The sequence below is a fragment of the Phoxinus phoxinus genome, assembly GCF_949152265.1.
Source record: "Phoxinus phoxinus genome assembly, chromosome: 15".
NCBI classification, from domain to species: Eukaryota; Metazoa; Chordata; class Actinopteri; order Cypriniformes; family Leuciscidae; genus Phoxinus; species Phoxinus phoxinus.
In genome coordinates this window covers 5,542,740-5,560,962 of record NC_136890.1, presented here as the reverse complement: position 1 = coordinate 5,560,962, position 18,223 = coordinate 5,542,740, and the positions used below count along the sequence as shown (strand labels likewise).

General features: G+C 44.9%; 1 protein-coding gene across 7 annotated transcripts in view; it reads right to left on the bottom strand.

The window, feature by feature from the left end:
- The window catches only part of LOC307012134 (dynamin-1-like protein), a 40,433-nt gene that overhangs the window by 20,273 nt on the left and 1,937 nt on the right, over positions 1-18,223 (bottom strand). The window contains exons 1-9 of one of the 7 annotated variants that reach the window (XM_079638430.1): positions 17,759-17,929; positions 16,787-16,890; positions 16,467-16,608; positions 15,115-15,153; positions 14,629-14,675; positions 12,800-12,868; positions 12,595-12,681; positions 2,452-2,614; positions 2,240-2,360 (exon numbers count right to left, since the gene is read on the bottom strand). In XM_079638430.1, coding sequence (XP_079494556.1) covers positions 2,240-2,360; positions 2,452-2,614; positions 12,595-12,681; positions 12,800-12,868; positions 14,629-14,675; positions 15,115-15,153; positions 16,467-16,608; positions 16,787-16,888 — 770 coding nt within the window. In that variant the 5' untranslated portion in view covers positions 16,889-16,890; positions 17,759-17,929. Of the gene's footprint in view, positions 1-2,239; positions 2,361-2,451; positions 2,615-12,594; positions 12,682-12,799; positions 12,869-14,628; positions 14,676-15,029; positions 15,154-16,466; positions 16,609-16,786; positions 16,891-17,758; positions 17,994-18,223 lie in introns of those variants that run through there. The other 6 variants (XM_079638436.1, XM_079638432.1, XM_079638435.1 and 3 more) reach the window with 6 other exon arrangements.

Genomic DNA, 18,223 nt, shown 5'->3' with positions numbered 1-18,223 from the left:
AAATAGTTTTAAATGAACATAAAGAAGAGTTGTGAGAGAATGATGCGCGTGTGAGATGTGCGTCTCTGTCAGCGGCGGCTACTCTTAAAGACACAGTAGCCAAATAAAGCTTTCTGTCAGTAAAGTTAATCACAGAACAAAGGGAACAGAGAAAAACACTCACTGCTCTTGACAAAAGAACATTTGTAATTTTAATAAGGAATCATCTATGTATAATTTAACATTTATGCAGTGCAAACGGTTATAACTTTATTAAATTTCTGTATATTTCCTACCTTTTAGACAAATATTTAAAATATACTGTCTTTGTTGTTTCTACATTAATTTGGAGATTAAATGTGAAATTATGACATTATAAAATATATAAAAAACATAACGTTTTAATCGTATGTAATCACAGATTTTTTTTTTCTCAGATTTAAGCGCACCTGCTGCGATGATAGCTCAGTTCACAACGACACAACACACAGATCACTTTGGTCTTGTCAATTGAACCATTTGGCAACTTTTTAAAAGTAAACTTTCCACTCAGAATCTTATTGGCATCCATTTCGGCGTCTCGCGCTCATCATTCATCCACTCAAAACGTAACGTTCAGACGAGAAGCGCCGCGTCGCGCTGCGGCTCGTATTTAAAATTCGAACACATTATTCTCTATGAGTGTACACACACCGGCGGCGCCATTCAGCGTTTTTATTGCTGGCCATAAACTGAGAATGATTTCTGAAGGATCATGTGACACTGAAGACTGGAGTAATATTTCATAATATTGTATATTAATATTGTTTTTATTGGATTTTTGATCTAACTTTTAAAAATCTTACAGACATAAAACTTTTTGAATGGTAATGTAAGTGTATCTGCATTTTATATACACATTATAATTAACAGTAATAATGTAATAGCAAATGAAATTTAAATTCAAATAATTCATTTTAATTAAATTAATCAAAAATACAGTGGACTGAAAAAAAAAACAATACTCGTATTTCTTAAACATATTTAAATGTTTAAATGAAGGCTACAGGTACATGATATTTGGAAATCTCCACATTACCTTTGCAATATAAACATTACAGATTAATCGACTGTTGATTTGAATGACAATTGACTATGAATATGAAAATCTGCTAAAAATGTACATCCCTTGTCATGTCACCAAGTTATTTTTACTGCATTTTGTTCACAATGTAAATGATTCACAATGTTTGCACTGTAGAGCCCTAAACAATTACTTTAAAGGGACAAATCAAAGGTTATATAGAAAGATTATGAAGGTTATCAGTGAATAATGACTTAAAGGGATAGTTCACCCTAAAATGAAAATGAAGTAATCATTTACTCACCCTGGTGTTGTTCAAATGCTGTATGCCCTTTTTTATTTTATGGACCACAAACAGAGAATATTTTTTTTTAAATCTCCCACTCATGCTCGTCCATATAATGGCAGTGAATGAACCCATATGACGCGTGTTGCATATTCCAAGAGTTCTGGAGGTGTACGATAGGGTTTGGTGAAAAACAAACAGAAATGTAATGTATTAGTTAACGAAAATCCTGACCTTTGTCGTCAGTCTCGCCCAGAAAAAGCACACAAGCACACAAAAACGGCATGAAATGACTAGAAATCCCCCCCAAAAATCGGTGTACTTTTTTCGAACATCTCCAGAACCGAACTCTGTTTGTCTGATGACAGTCAGGATGACAGTTCACAGGTGTGAACACGATAACTTCGGATATATTCACCTCAGACGAAGGTACATTGATTGTATTTCATGCCGCGTGTTTATTGATCTTGATTTCTCACAACTTGTGTGCTTTTTCTGGGCGCTAACTGAGTCTCATGAATGCTCAGCTGTGAGCAAAAGACCAACGGTCAGGATATTCGTTAAATAATCCATTAAATTTCAAACTCTATCATTTACCCCTAGAATACTTGGAATATACGACACGTTACATCGGACCGTTCTGTGATGCTCTTGCATCTTTTTGATGCTGGTCGCTATTCACTGCAATTACATGGTCAAACGTGAAGTTTAAAAAAGAAAGGACGTGTTGTAAATGATGACTTGGTTTTCATTTTTAGGTGAACTTAACCTTTAAATACAAGTCTGCTGCTTTTGAGGTTACATTTTGCATCTAAAGTTGCATTTAAAATGTTCATTTAATGTTTCTAATCTGCCTTGGGGAAAATACAAATAATTTTTTGCATTTTTAACAAATGTTTAAAGCAACTGACCTGTTAACCACACCAATAATGCCCAGTCTGACTGGTATGACGCGACCCAGCAGCACCTCCAGAGCATCTGTCCCCGCGTCCATCAAATCCAGCTTACTCACGACCACCAGCGTCCTGTGACCTGAGCGCAACAGACAATCACTACATTCCCTTCCCACAATGCCATTCAATGGTGCAATGATGAGATCTGGACTTCTCTGCATGTCGCTCACCGTCCGGGTCCACCTCTCGCGCCAGTTTCAGGGCATCCGATGTGGCGAGGTCAGAGTTGGCAGGAGAGACACACAGGATGAGGGAGTTGGGGTTGGAGATGTAGGACAGAATCATCTCTTGGACTTGAGTCTCAATATCCTCAGGCTGGTCACCAACCGGGACCTACACAAAAAAACATCATATCATGTGACAAAGATTGAATGGGTGAATGAACGAATGGATTTCAGTTATTTTATCTTTAAAAGAGAACATATTTACAGTTCCCTTTCGTCCAGGGAACTCCGACGTACGTCGGGTTCCCCTGACGAATTGGGATCACGCTAGGGAGCCTATTACCTTCGAGAACTAAACAAAAAGCCAATGAACATTGGCATGCAACATTTGCATTCCGCGGACCCGCCCGTCAGCGCGGGTATAAAAGCCGGAAGTAAACATTGCATCATCGCCTTTCGCTTCGGAGCCTCAGTATTCCTGACTTCAAGCTAAGCCTTCTGGAGAACAAACAGATCGATTACCTGGAGAGCAGAATCGCTGGTGTGACGGCGCGGTGCAGCGATCTTCGCCCTCGGCAGCAAAGGGTTGCAGTTTTCCCCCGATTGTCTGCTGCGGTGGTCCCTCGGCGCTTCGGCGTTTTCTCTCTCTCTCTCTCTCTCTCTTGTTTTTCTCTCTCTCTTTTTCTATCTAAAAGAGCTGGCGGGTGTTTCGCGTCCTTTTCAGGATGTCGACTCACCCGTGCGTTTCTGGATGTGGTAGACTTCTCCCTCCGGATGATGGCCATCAACACTGTCTCGCATGTTTGGGCTTAAGGCATGCTGAGGCAGCGTTGTTGGATGAGTCATGCTCTCTCTGTGGGAGCATGGCCATCGCGACGCTCCGCTCGAGACTAAGATCCCTGAAATATGGGGGAGTCCCTTCGGAGAATGCTCGATCTAGTTCGTCTGTCGGTTCAGTTCGACAGGCGGCTACTTCGGTCATTCCCGTTGGTGAGCGTATGAGGGTTACAGTGCGGAATGTCTCGTGTGGTGAAACATCCTCGCGAGCTTCCCACTCCTCTAGCAGCTCGCTGCCAGCGGCGCTTCCGGGGGAACTTCCGGGGCCGTCCCGCACGGTTCCGGTTGTTTCCTTTGGAGCGCCCCCGGAGGATCAGATGTCTATCGCGGCATCGGAAGAGGCGCAATCATCTTCGGGTGAGGAGTCAGCGGCTCCACCCCCTTCGGGTGCGGTGGCTGCGGCTGACGCTGATCCCGAAGTGGTTGCCATGCTCGAAAGGGCGGCCGCGAATGTGGGACTCGAGTGGAACCCTCCGCCCGGGCCCTCGCATTCGCGGCTTGATGATTGGCCTGCTGCGGTGCGTGCGGATGCCCCGCGCACCGCTCCAGTGCCCTTCTTCCCTGAAGTGCATGAGGAGTTGAGGAAGTCCTGGTCGGCGCCTCTGGCGTACCGGCGGGGGCCTCCTCGCCCCTCCCTCTTCACCACCCTTGACGGCGGGGCGGCGCACGGGTACGAGGGAATCCCCCCAGTGGAGCGGTCTATCGCGATGCAACTGTGTCCGAAGACCGCTTCCACCTGGCGGGGTGCCCCTTCACTCCCCTCCCGCGCCTGTAGGTTCTCCTCGGGTCTAACCGGGGAGGCCTATAAGGCGTGTGGAGACGCCGCCTCCGCCCTGCATGCCATGGCTCTGCTTCAGGTCCACCAGGCCAAAGCACTCCATGACCTGCAGGGGGGTGGTCCCGACCCAGCTTTGCTGCAGGAGCTGCGTGCGGCGACTAACTTCGCTCTACGGGCGACGAAGGTTACCGCACGTTCGCTGGGTCGGGCGATGTCCACACTTGTGGTCCAGGAGCGCCACCTATGGCTCACCCTTGCGGATATGCGGGAAGCCGAGAGGAACAAACTTCTCGACTTCCCCGTGTCCCAAGGGGGCCTCTTCGGCGAGGCGGTGGATAACTTGGCCCAAGAGTTTTCCGCCGCCCAGAAGCAGTCGGAAGCTATGCGGCATGTCCTGCACAGGAGGAAGGCCGCTGCTGGCCCGACTCCTGTTGCTGCACAGCCTCCGGCCGCTCGTCGCCGAGGTCGTCCTCCTGCGGCCGCTCCCCCTCCAGGCCAGCAGCCTCAGCCTGGGGGACGGAGGTCGGGCCGTAAGAGGGCGGCCCAGCCCGCTCCGACGCCACCTGCACCTTCCAGGAAGAAGAGAGGTGGGCGTCGTTCCTGATGCGGGCGACCTGGATCAGGATGTTGCTGCTCTGCGGGAGGCGGTCCCTATTCGCCTCCTTCCCCCGGGGGAGGGCCGGGTGGAGAATCCTTGTTTTGTTTTTGTTCCGCCACTGACACAGTCAGTGGTACCCACTTTCTCAATAAAAGAGCAGTTTCCGAAACATCCTTTTCCAGGTCATCCACGGCCGAGACTGTCGGGCACGCAGTCTCCCCCGTGCGAGAGGGTCGCAGCGGCGGCGCGTGTCGTTTCAGTGCGACACGGCCCCCGCTCCCCTCTCCCCAGCCTGCGGGTAGCGGCCTCGCGGAACCCTCCGCGTCGCCCCGGCCTGCGGCTGGCCACGGAGGCGCAGAGACGGGGTTACGAGGAGTCAGGGCCTCGTTCCTCGTCTCTCCCCCTCCCCTCGCCACGGGGCGGCCCGCAGCAGAGGGTACACGAAGAACCCTCTCTGCTGTCTGCCCCCCGGTGTGGACAGGTAGGTGTCAGTACCTGCGCCCAGACCCCGCTCGCGGTCGCCATGTCGTCGCTGGAGCCGGGTCCCTGTCCCCCGCCCTGCTGCCCCTCCGCGGGTACGCCGGTGGTTCGGGTGGGTCTACTCGCTCGGTTCCTGGAGGCCTGGCTAGCGCTTCCAGCTCCGTCCCGGTGGATCCTCCGCACCATTCGGCTCGGCTACGCAATTCAGTTTGCTCGCCGGCCTCCCAGGTACAGGGGCATTTTCTTCACCCGTGTGCGGTCAGAGGATGCCCCTGTCCTGCGGAAAGAGATCGATGTCCTGCTGGCGAAGGACGCGATCGAGCCGGTCCCTCCTGCCGAGATGAGGTCCGGGTTTTACAGCCCCTACTTCATTGTACCCAAGAAAAGCGGTGGGTTACGACCGATCCTGGACCTGCGTTCCTTGAATCGGGCCCTGCACAAACTCCCCTTCAAGATGCTCACGCAGAAGCGCATTTTCGAATGCATCCGTCCCCAGGATTGGTTTGCAGCAATCGACCTGAAGGACGCTTACTTTCACGTCTCGATACTTCCTCGACACAGACCGTTCCTGCGGTTTGCGTTCGAGGGTCGAGCGTATCAGTACAGAGTCCTACCCTTCGGGCTGGCCCTGTCCCCCCGTGTCTTCACGAAAGTCGCGGAGGCGGCCATTGCTCCCATGAGAGAGCAAGGCGTTCGCATCCTCAATTACCTCGACGACTGGCTTATTATAGCTCACTCTCGGGATGTTCTGTGCGAACACAGGGACATGGTGCTCCGGCATCTCAGTCAGTTGGGTCTTCAGGTCAACTGGGACAAGAGCAAACTCTGCCCCACGCAGAGGATCTCTTATCTCGGTATGGAGCTGGACTCGGTCGCCCAGACTGCGCGCCTCACAGAGGAGCGCGTCCAGTCAGTGCTCACCTGCCTCAGGTCTTTTCGAGGCAGGACAGCGGTTCCACTGAAACAATTTCAGAGGCTCCTGGGGCATATGGCGGCCGCAGCGGCGATTACACCGCTCGGCCTATTACATATGAGACCGCTACAGCGCTGGCTTCACGATCGAGTCCCCAGGTGGGCGTGGCAGAGTGGCACGTTCCGGGTCCAAGTGACCCCGCACTGCCGCCAAACCTTCTCCCCGTGGTCGGACCCTGCGTTCCTTCGGGCTGGAGTGCCCCTGATCCAGGTTTCCAGGCATGCTGTGGTTTTCACAGATGCCTCTGCCACGGGGTGGGGGGCCACGTACAAAGGGCATGCAGTCTCGGGTCTGTGGACGGGGCCCCAGCTGCATTGGCACATCAACTGCCTGGAGTTGCAAGCAGTACGTCTAGCTTTGTGTCGCCTCGTAGGGGTTCTCAGACACAAGCACGTACTGGTCCGTACGGACAACACTGCGACCGTTGCGTACATCAACCGTCAAGGTGGTCTACGCTCCCGTCGTATGTCGCGACTCGCCTCCCACCTCCTCCTATGGAGTCAGAAGCATCTGAGGTCGCTTCATGCCGCTTACGTGCCGGGGGCTCTCAACCGTGTGGCCGACGAGCTTTCACGGTTCACCCCCCTGCCCGGAGAATGGCGACTCCATCCCCAGGCGGTCCAGCTGATTTGGAGTGTCTTCGGAGCGGCGCAGGTCGACCTGTTCGCCTCTCCGGACACGACCCATTGCCAGTGGTTTTACTCCCTGTCCGAGGGGACCCTCGGCACGGACGCCCTGGCTCTCAGCTGGCCCCGGGGCCTACGCAAATATGCGTTCCCCCCAGTGAGCCTTCTTGCGCAGACTCTGTGCAAGGTCAGGGAGGAAGAGCGGCAGGTCTTGCTAGTGGCGCCGTACTGGCCCACCAGGACTTGGTTCCCAGAACTTATGCTCCTCTCGACAGCCCCTCCTTGGCCGATTCCTCTGAGGAAGGATCTACTTTCTCAGAGACGGGGCACTCTACGGCACCCGCGTCCAGACCTCTGGAAACTCCATGTCTGGTCCCTGGACGGGACGCGGAGGTTCTGAGTGGTCTGCCACAGGCAGTGGTAGACACTATCGCTTCCGCTAGAGCCCCCTCTACGAGGCGCCTCTATGCGTTGAAGTGGAACCTGTTCGTCGCTTGGTGCTCCTCCCGTCAGGAGGACTCCCGAACTTGCCCGATCGGCGTTGTGCTTTCTTTCCTGCAAGATGGGTTGGAGCGTAGGCTGTCCCCTTCAACCCTCAAAGTGTATGTCGCTGCCATTGCGGCGCATCACGATGCAGTTGACGATAAGTCGGTGGGAAAGCACGACCTGGTCATCAGATTCCTGAAGGGTGCTAGGAGGTTGAACCCTCCTCGCCCTGTACACTCTGTACCCCCTTGGGACTTGACTCTGGTACTGAGAGCTCTCCAGAGTCCTCCCTTTGAGCCTTTGCTGACAGTAGAGCTTGATATCCTGTCTATTAAGACAGCGCTCCTGTTAGCATTGGCTTCTTTTAAAAGGGTCGGGGATCTGCAAGCATTTTCGGTCGACGAATCGTGCCTAGAGTTCGGGCCGGGCCTGTCCCATGTAACACTGAGACCCCGCCCCGGATATGTACCCAAGGTTCCTACCACTCCGTTTAGAGATCAGGTAGTGAACCTGCAAGCGCTGCCCCAGGAGGAGGCAGACCCAGCCCTAGCTTTTCTCTGTCCCGTCCGCTCCTTGCGGTGTTACGTTGACAGAACGCAAAGCTTCAGGACCTCAGACCAGCTCCTTGTCTGTTACGGAGGCCGGCAGAAGGGGAAGGCCGTCTCCAAGCAGAGGTTAGCCCACTGGATAGTGGATGCCATCACCCGAGCCTATGAGGCTCAGGGTGAGCCTTGTCCCCCCAGGTTGCGCGCTCACTCAACTAGAGGGGTTGCCGCTTCCTGGGCGTTGGCTCAAGGCGCCTCGCTGACAGACATTTGTAGAGCTGGGGGCTGGGCGACACCTAACACGTTTGCTAGGTTCTATAACCTCCGTGTGGAACCGGTTTCCTCCCGGGTTCTGGCTTCGTCCAGTGGGTCGAGGGAATAGGTTGTGTCGGCTTGCTGCGCCACTCTGTAATCAGATAAGTGCGTCTCTTCCGCTCCGCTGGCCCCTAAGTGGTAACCTCGTTGAGCTCCTCCATCAACCCCCCGGCGCCCGGCGTAGCGGACCGCCCGGCGCCAGGTTTGCTCCTCTAGCTAGAGTCGTAGCAGACTGGGTGTTCAGTGGTCTTGTGTACCGGTTTTTGCCACGTGCAGTCCAGCCGTGTCTTCCCCGACGGACTCGCGCCGTCGTTCTTGTTGTATGCGCTCCCAATTCCAATGGTTGGGACCATCTCAGGGACTCCATATGTTCACTATGTGAATTCATATGAGTATTCCAGGCCAGATCAGGCATCCTGGTTTTCCGTAGTGTGCCTCCCCCCCCGGGGGTTGAGGCACGCTTCCCAGTGTTATCCAATGTCCTCTGTGTGGGTCTTGCGGAACAGCAGTGGATTCCTAGCAGCCCCCGAAATTTATTGAAAAAACTGCTGTAGGGCGGCTTAGCTGGGCACTGGAAGGGGCCAGCACCATGGCGTTTTATTAGGGATCCCAATTCGTCAGGGGAACCCGACGTACGTCGGAGTTCCCTGGACGAAAGGGAACGTCTCGGTTACGTATGTAACCCTCGTTCCCTGAGTACAGGGAACGGAGACGTACGTCCCTTTGCCATGTGGCTGCACCTTCGCAGGGGTCCGTTACTTCGGCTCCTCAGCGAAAAGCGATGATGCAATGTTTACTTCCGGCTTTTATACCCGCGCTGACGGGCGGGTCCGCGGAATGCAAATGTTGCATGCCAATGTTCATTGGCTTTTTGTTTAGTTCTCGAAGGTAATAGGCTCCCTAGCGTGATCCCAATTCGTCAGGGGAACCCGACGTACGTCTCCGTTCCCTGTACTCAGGGAACGAGGGTTACATACGTAACCGAGACGTTCTTCGGACGAAATTCAGATATTTCAATTCTGAGTGAGGGCGAATGATTTCCCCAAACAAGATTTCACAATGGGTTCAAGGTTTTCATGCAAATTTGCTGCTTTGACCAAAACAAATCTGCTTGGTTTGAAAGTGACTTCTGAGTTGTGCTTCATACATCACAGTGTTTTGGGGGGGGGTTTTTTGCAGAAAATGTCACAAATGTGGTCACACCATAATGCAGAAATGCATCTTTTCCATTGGTTTGCCAACCACCCATAAAACATCAAAAGAAGTAGGATGCCGCATTTCTGCCCCCTACTGGACGGGAATGTGAAGTACTGTATGGAGAGCAATGGTGATTGCCACAATTTCACTTCACAATCGCTTAATATTAGGGCTGTGTATCAGCAACAAAGTCACAATGGTAAGTTATACAATCATTATCCGTTATAAAGTCCTTATACAAATCAACTACACTTATAAAAGCTGAAACACAGTAATATATTATACCCACTATTTCAACATTTCCAGATGATAATTGAAAAAACTTTTGTTGCGCAAGTGCATTTATTAGGGAATCACAAATGCAGACGTTACAGTCGAGATATTTGGATTTATTACAATTAATCACGGACATTTTGCTCATAGATTTCATAGCAGAAAATAACACAAGCCTCATCATGAATGAACACAGATTTGCTGTATTACATCTCTTGATATCAGGCAATCCTATTATATTTGCTCACACGCCTTCTTAAACCTAGGTAGCATATATATTTTTAATACAGTATTACATTAATTAATTTCATAAACCTTGCATTTTTAAATGTCGCTGTTCTTGTATTCAGATTAAGCACAGTCCACTAGTCTGCACACGCTCTGTGGAATTGCTACAGAAGCCGTATCGGTGCTCATCTCGGCAAAGAGCATGTGGCGATACATCATCGTATCGATATGACAATCAGGTTTTCACCCAAACTGACCGGAGCATTTGGAAAATGATAAAGTGTGCCACATATGTTTTTGCTAACACTGCTTTATTAATGTTTAAGGGGAATAAAGGTGCTGCTATTGTATTGAACTCACCCATCTGAACGCATTTTAACGTGCTCCAGAGCTGTATCTCTCGTCTCTCATACAGTATCTCTCGTTGTGCAACTAGCTGTTCAGTTCGTTTCCGTACACACTGTGTTGAATGTTTTTTAATGCGTTGTAAATTACTGAGCTGTGTGTGTTCAGAACCGGATTAAGCACTAAAAGGTTAAAGGTGAAAGGTGTGTATGTGGTCTATAAAGCTTTCTACCAACACAGAAGATTTCCATATAAGCCCTGCTTAAAGTTAAGAGTATTTTCCTCACGGTCTGTGATTTCAGCGCTGATTTTAATTTCATTTCATATTAGGAAGAACTAGACACTGGATTTGACTTTCGATGATTGTGCATTAATTTAGTATAATTTTATTTTTTTGTCATACTTGGAAAGGGGGATTTTGAGTGCAACTCAGCCTTACTGAGTCTTCACAAATCTGATATTTTTTATTTTTATTTTTTTATTATAATGCAATTATATAGCTACAGTAATTGGGCTAGTCTAACGGTGTACTATTTAGCTTTAATAACATGATCACTTACAGTAGTAATATGACCAAAACCTTATAAGCAAAACAAATACTTGTCTAAAATAAGTACAAATTATTTAAGTAATCAAGTAATCAGTCAGTAATAAAATAAGAGCAAAGAAACAGATACAAACAGTGCTTTAAGTTTAGGTTTTCCTGTTGTTGTTTGATTAACATTAAAGACACTGACAGGAACGGGGATATTAGGTTGCTGTCACTTTAAGACCTCCAATACTGACAATGTCCCAAATACTCACAGGTCCCAAATTGTTTATTTACTTAAGACATTACAGCCAAGACGGACATTTAAAAAATAAGTATGTGTGTATTTAACCGTTCAATCGTAATAAGCCTAGAAAGGAATACAACTCAGTTCTCGCCCGCACAGTACAGGCAGTCTGACAGCGGTCAGTATGTCAAGTAGAGGTCGACCGATTCATCGGTTTTGCCGATTAATCGGCACCGATTGTTGACTGGTGGAACTATCGTTATCGGCAAAAATATATACCGATAGTATTTCCTGGTTGCGTCCATTGCTGGAGCGGCTGAGAAGCGCGCGCTGTCATTCATTACACAGTGTAAGAGCTGAGAAGGGTCTGCTGGCATGATGCAGTACAAGAGCGGCCTCTAGAGGTGTAATAAAAACTCGTGCCTCGTGTTGTTTATTTCGACACGTGATTCTGCGTGCTGCACTGAGAGCACATGCTGCGTGGAGAGCGCGACATCAGATCCGCGTTTAAAGCACCGACAGCTCAAATGTATGTATACAGTACATTGTCATATCATTATAAAGTGATACATTTGTTGACTAAATGCTGCATTAGTAGAGAAAGAACAGCACAACAGTATGTTTGTTTGCCTTCGAGGCTGAGAGGTTGAACATTAGTAGTACCTCAAGCGGTTAAAACACTGACAAACATAAACGTAAGTCCGACCCGAATGTTTAATGTCACAATTGTTACCTCTATATTTGCATTAGTTCATATCCAGCTGGTCACTTTTATGCATTAAATATGCAGAGAAGTTGCATATTTAAAGCTAGAGACGTAAGCAAACTGATATGTTCATACAGCCGACAGAAACATAAACGAATCAGAAAAGCATTCGATTTCGGTTATTTTTTTTTTTTTTCATCTTCACTTAAATACAAATTTTGTTACTTTTTTATTAATTAAGTTGGCTTGAAAAGAACAGTTAAATAGTTAAATTTTGAATGTAACTGGTTTTATTTGTTATTTAGAGTATTACTTTTTGTTTCAGTTTGAATGAATGTCTTTTATTGACTTAAATATTTATTCACATTTATATATTTATTTAATTTAGCATGTTTTCATGGTTCAATACAGTTTTTTTTATTTTTATAATAAAGTTCAGCACTGTTTTACTTGGAGTGTTATGTTTGTTTTTATCCAGTATCAATTTTAAAAACGATCGGTTCATTAATCGGTTATCGGCAAGTATGGCCCAACCTAGCTATCGTTATCGGTAAAATCCACTATTGGTCGACCTCTAATGTCAAGTACCGAATTAACTTCTCTTGCGCAGTATACTGCGCTTTTGATAACTCTTTTTAGTACTATCAAGCATATCATACTTTTTATTTTGTCATTCATCCATGTTTTTTAATCACTTCACTTACTGACCTCTTGTGCACAGCATCTGTATCCTTGTGAAAATAATACATTACAACTTTATTCAATTAAATAATTATTGATTTATTTTACTGTAAAAATGTTAGTGTCTTAGGCTCTAATATAGTTTATTTTTTAAATAAATAATTGTACATAAATAACATGTTTAACTGACAGAATTTAATTTTTAAGAGATAAAATAGAATATAATACTTCCATTTTTTTATCCTAAAGGAAATGAGTTTGTTTGCATTACATGGCAAAATAACATGCACAGTCGTTGTTGTTACCTTAGTGATGCCAGGCAAGTCAACCAACGTCAGACTGAGCACGTTTGGGGAATAGATCTTCAGGTAAATGGGCTCTGGACTGATGCCCTAAGGAGGAAAAAGAGAACAACTAAATGAGATCATTTAAATCCGGGCCTTCAAATGGTATGACAAGTGTGTGTATGTACTGTACGAAACACTGATGTGTGCCATGCTTCCACTGCACCTTATTATCGGTATTGCGATCGGTTTCATCCTCAATCTCTTTCCGGATTTCATTGAAATCTGTGAGAATCTGAGCAAAGAAAAAACAAAGTCTTTATAGAGTCGCCGTGATAACTAGCTTGGTTTAAAAGTGTTCTGAATGACCCCCTTTTTTTAAACTTAAGCCCTATTCGGACTGGACTAGTTTTCTAAATGATGACTGAGTTACAGTTCGTATCACTCGATGTCTGTGATTTCATGTAGGGATTCGGATGGGACTATCTCCGTGTTTATTACAGAGTGTGTGTTTTCTAGACGTGGGCGTTACAGAAGGTCATGTTCTGACGTATGACGTAAATGCTTTTTAATGAATTACTCATTGATATCATTTTAATTGATTATTAACACCCTATTTATATAAACTTCACGTGCGTGTATAGAAGTGGCTGTTCATAATAAACCCACATAAATGAGCAGAGAAATGTAGACACGCATCTTACAATTATATTAAAATGGGCAGTCTTCGCAGTTTCTGCGATTTTGCTATTTATTAATCGATTCATTTTATCATTTTATTTCTTGGTCGGATACCATCAACATTGAAATTAAATTAAATGAAAGCATGCAAAAGATTGGTGCACAAACGGTAGTTCAGATAGGTCAAAAAACACATAAAGGGTCCTATCTTGCACCCAGCGCAATTGACTTTGTACACGACGCATGTATCATTCCTATTTTGCACCCGCGCACAGCGGACTTTTCCCTCCACAGACACACGTCGGCGTGATCCGGCGCAAACGTTCCCTGGCGCTATTTTCCAGTTTTAGAAAACAATTCCACCACTGACCAGGAAAAACCTCGTCTAAAGACAGTGCCGCGTTGCGTGTTAGTCATATGGTATTTTAAGGGCGCATGCTTGGCCATTATGTAGCGTGTGAACAACGCGCATACACTTTGATTCTCTAATCTAAACAGACGCAGCAGTTTTCATTTTTGCAAATCATACATTATTACAAGGAAACATATTAACACACAAGTGAAAATCATTGTTGTGTCCGTGAAGATGTGAAAAAAACAGGCATAAATCTAGCTTACATATTTACCCAAATTATTATACGCCTGTTTAACCGAAGCTAATTTGGGTGGGTTTCTCCTATAATCCCCAATGTCACTTCTCTGTGTTTTACGGCCCTTATGACGTCGGTCTCCTCGGCTGTGAACTGCTCCTGGCATGCGCTGGCAAACCCGCCGTTATAATAGCAATCCGCCGTGGAACAAGCGAGATTTGCGAGATCCGCCCTTTCGCGTTTGATACTTGCGTTTCAGATCGTTAAAATAGGGCCCAAGGACTAAGTCCGAAATTCGCGTCCGAAATTTTCGCACGTTAAAAAATAAATACGACCTCATTTTATGTCAATCATGCTTACACACTGACTCTGAAACTTTCGTCTGTCATAAAAAAATTCGAAACCGGGTTAGATTTTTTTGCGTTTTCCGCATCCGTAGCAAGCAGTTTGAATGGCGTTTTGACAATTCAGAGCCACCGAATCACGACAACGAAAAAACGAATACGCAAATTCCGTGTGCAAGGACGAAAGGAGTATAATACAATATCGGCAATCACAGACATTCGCATTCGAACAGGATGAGATCTCCCAAAACCAGTAGGTGATTTTCCCTGGATTTTTTACTGAGGTTATGTGAGAAAAACACAGACATGGCAGATTCGGACAGGATTAAAATCACAAAATACGCCTGTGAAACACCAATGTTTATAACGTCCTCCATTAAAACTAGTCCAGTCCGAATAGGGCTTTAGTGTCAAACAAGAACTCTAGCTTTTGTAATTACCTGGTTTTTGCAGTGAAGGAATGTGCCCCATTCCTCTGCTTTGATACCTTTAGAAGATGAGACAGAATGAGAGAGAGAATAACAAGAACACAACACAATACGAATCAATATTAATGACACTGAATCTGCAGAAACCCTCTTTCCATGAAAGACCTCAACAGAATAAAAGCATTTTGCAGGCTTTCACAGCAAAGTGAACTGAAGTGAACAAATTGTAAAATCAATATTCAACCAGAAATGTTACAGTGGCCGGACACACGAGTACAAAACCAACCAAACGTGCATTTGCTCTAGTCTCAGAGTGGAAACAGTAGCAGTAAAAACAATACCAGTTTTTTCACTTAAAAAAAAAAAAACAACAGATGGGAAAACAATATAGGTTTTAAAAGAATGACATTTACAAAACAGATGATGACGCAAGTGCTGTGGGGTGGGCACCACACCAGGACAGATCATGCAGACGAACGTGTGTTGGAAAGCAGAGACCTGGATAGGTGTTTTGAGAGTTTTGTTTAGCTCCATTTCCTGAGAAAGCGAAGAAAGGACAGCAGAGAGAGTGTTAGGAAGAAAAGTTACTGTAAGCGTATTAGGCACAAATTCACTGAAAGATCAGAATACGTCACAGTGAGCAGACGTTAAAGGGGTCGTGACATGAAGTTTAATATGTTCCTTGAGGTTCACTTATAAGTTAAAAATTAAAATTAAAAAAGTTAAATAAATAATGAATTTATGATTAATCGATAGTCAATCGTTAATTCTCCCGACGATCCACTAAGAAAATATAATCGAATGCCCATCCATATCCTGGATCCATGAAATAACTGGCCTTTAAAAATTGAAATCTGCCGGCCTCTATGGGAATTTAACATAGGGGTGTCCTGACTTATGCACCCTGTATTTTAAGGAAGAACATTTATTTATTTACGATACATTATTCATTCACAAAGAAAATTGGTGTCCTTAAAGGTTTGAGTTTTCCTCATTTTTTTAATTAATGCATTAAGATCAATTTCCAAAAGAGGATTTTTTATTCCTCTTTTTTAGTCAACTTTAGCATGGGTGTGTTTACTTATGCTAAGCACTGTATTCTCATGAAGTGTCTTGTACTGAACCCAGAAGAACATTTCTTAAATGTTGTTTTCTTTTCTTTAAGAACATTTTTTGACTTACTTCTATATTAAAGCATGCAAAGCAAGTTAATATGTGCTAGACGTGTTCTTGTGTGAAATACTCCTTTCCAATATATTTAAAACTTTCCGGCCATGTCATAAAACCTTGCCTATGATGCCCAAAAATACTGTCTAGAGATATATGTGACCCTGGACCACAAAACCAGTCATAAGTTGCACAGGTACAGTATTTTTGTGGCAATAGCCAACAATACTTTGTATGGGTTAAAATGATCGATTTTTCTTTTATGCCAAAAATCATTAGGATATTAAGTACGGTAAAGATCATGTTCCATGAAGATATTTTGTATCATAAATATATCTCAAATTTATTTTTGTGAGTGAATGCAGCACAATCGTGAACATAAATGAACAAATTTAAAGGCGATTTTCTCAATATTTAGATATTTTTGCACCCTCAGATTCCAGATTCAAATAGTCGTATGTCGGCCAAATATTGTCCTATCCTAACAGACCATACATCAATGGAAAGCGTATTTATTCGGCTTTTAGGTTATGTATAAATCTCAATTTCAAAAAATGTACCCATAAGACTGGTTTTATGGTCCAGGGTGAGATATTGTCTAGAGATATCACTATTTTGGAGACACAATCAGTCAACAGAATACAGCTCTGATAAATCCTGTAGAGACATTTGTAGGCTGTTACCGTTGTCTTGTTTGCGCCTCTCCTCCAGCGATGGCACATTCACCAGCTGTAACACTAGAGGGCGCCGCGTCACTATTCCTGAACCTCGGGGCAAGAAGTCTCGTCCAACCAAACTCTCCAATACTGAACTCTTTCCACTACTCTGGAGGTTTATTTAGAGACACAAACAGAGCATATACTTGACTTCACAGGGAAAATACACGTCGGCATCATGTACTATCACAAAACAGAGATCATACCTTACGTAGTGATGGTTTCCATTTCAATGCACTGCATAGAGGCGCAAATTCAAACTATTCACTGTTAGATGAATGACTCACCTGTGATCCCACGACTACGATCTGAGGAAGCTGGATGACCTCGGCTCCAACTGTGAGGAAAACCTCCTGCAGTCTGTTAATGACGGGAATAAGAGTTTCCATCTCTAAAAGAGAAAGAAAAATCGATGCACTGAGTGTAAAGCTGCTGTACATGAACAACAGATTGTGGCTTAATCAATAGAGATGCAGAAGCAAAAGATGCTCCATAAATAAGAGGACAGGCCCAACTGATACTGGGCTTGAATAACTACAGCAATATCTCTCTGTCTATCCTTTATTAATATAATGTACACACACACACACGCACACACATATATATATATATATATATATATATATATATATATATATATATATATATATATATATATATATATATATATTAGTGCTGGGCAATGATTAATCGCATCCAAAATAAAAGTTTGTGTTTCCATAATATATGTGTGTGTACTGTGGATAATTATTTTTTATATATAAATACACACACGTGCATGTATATATTTAAGAAAAATGTGTTATTTATATATAAAATATTTATATATAATATAAATTATATATAAATCTATACAAAGTATATACATGCAAATATTTATTATATATATGTGTGTGTGTGTGTGTGTGTGTGTATGTGTGTGTGTGTGTGTGTAAATACATTGCACACAGACACACACACACACACACACACACACACACACACACACATATATATACGTATGTTTATGTGTAGATATTCACACACAGACACACGTCACATATATGTGTGCTTTACATTAATCAAGAAAGCACTAGTCTGCACAACCCATTCATGCAACTACTTTATTAATTCATTTGCAGATATACTTAATTTGCAGTTATATTGAATATTCCACGACATGACCCGTGCAGGGTGTGATGCTGCTGACAGCAGAACAAGGTTACAGGAGAAACGATCACAAAATGAGCACAACTGGTTCGATAGAATAATATCCTTACCGTGTGTCGACCCTTTTACAAAATTGCACAATCACAGCGTCTAAACCTACACGCTCATTGTCATGCTGGAAATGTGGGAAATATAACGTAAAGTCACTGGAAGACCGACATGTTTTGAGGTTTCGCTTTTCTGCGCCCTTACCGTAGACTGTCAAAGAAGGGTCTGGAGTCAGCTACAAGACATTCGATTGGCTAATGTATTGGTGACGTTAAGGGTGTATGGTCAGCTCATTGGATGAAACACCTATCAATCACAATATGTCATGGCCGCTTCTCCACGCCCCTTACCAACATCAGGACCCCTACAATTTCATCTGTGGCCTTCAATATCACATTAGCGTTCTTGTGGAATTCTATTGAATTACAAGAGCTAGATAAATAAATAAAATAGCATTTAAAAAGGTTCGAAATCTCGAATGTATTAGGATATTTGCGTACAAATGAGTTAAGGAAGTAGGCTAGGTG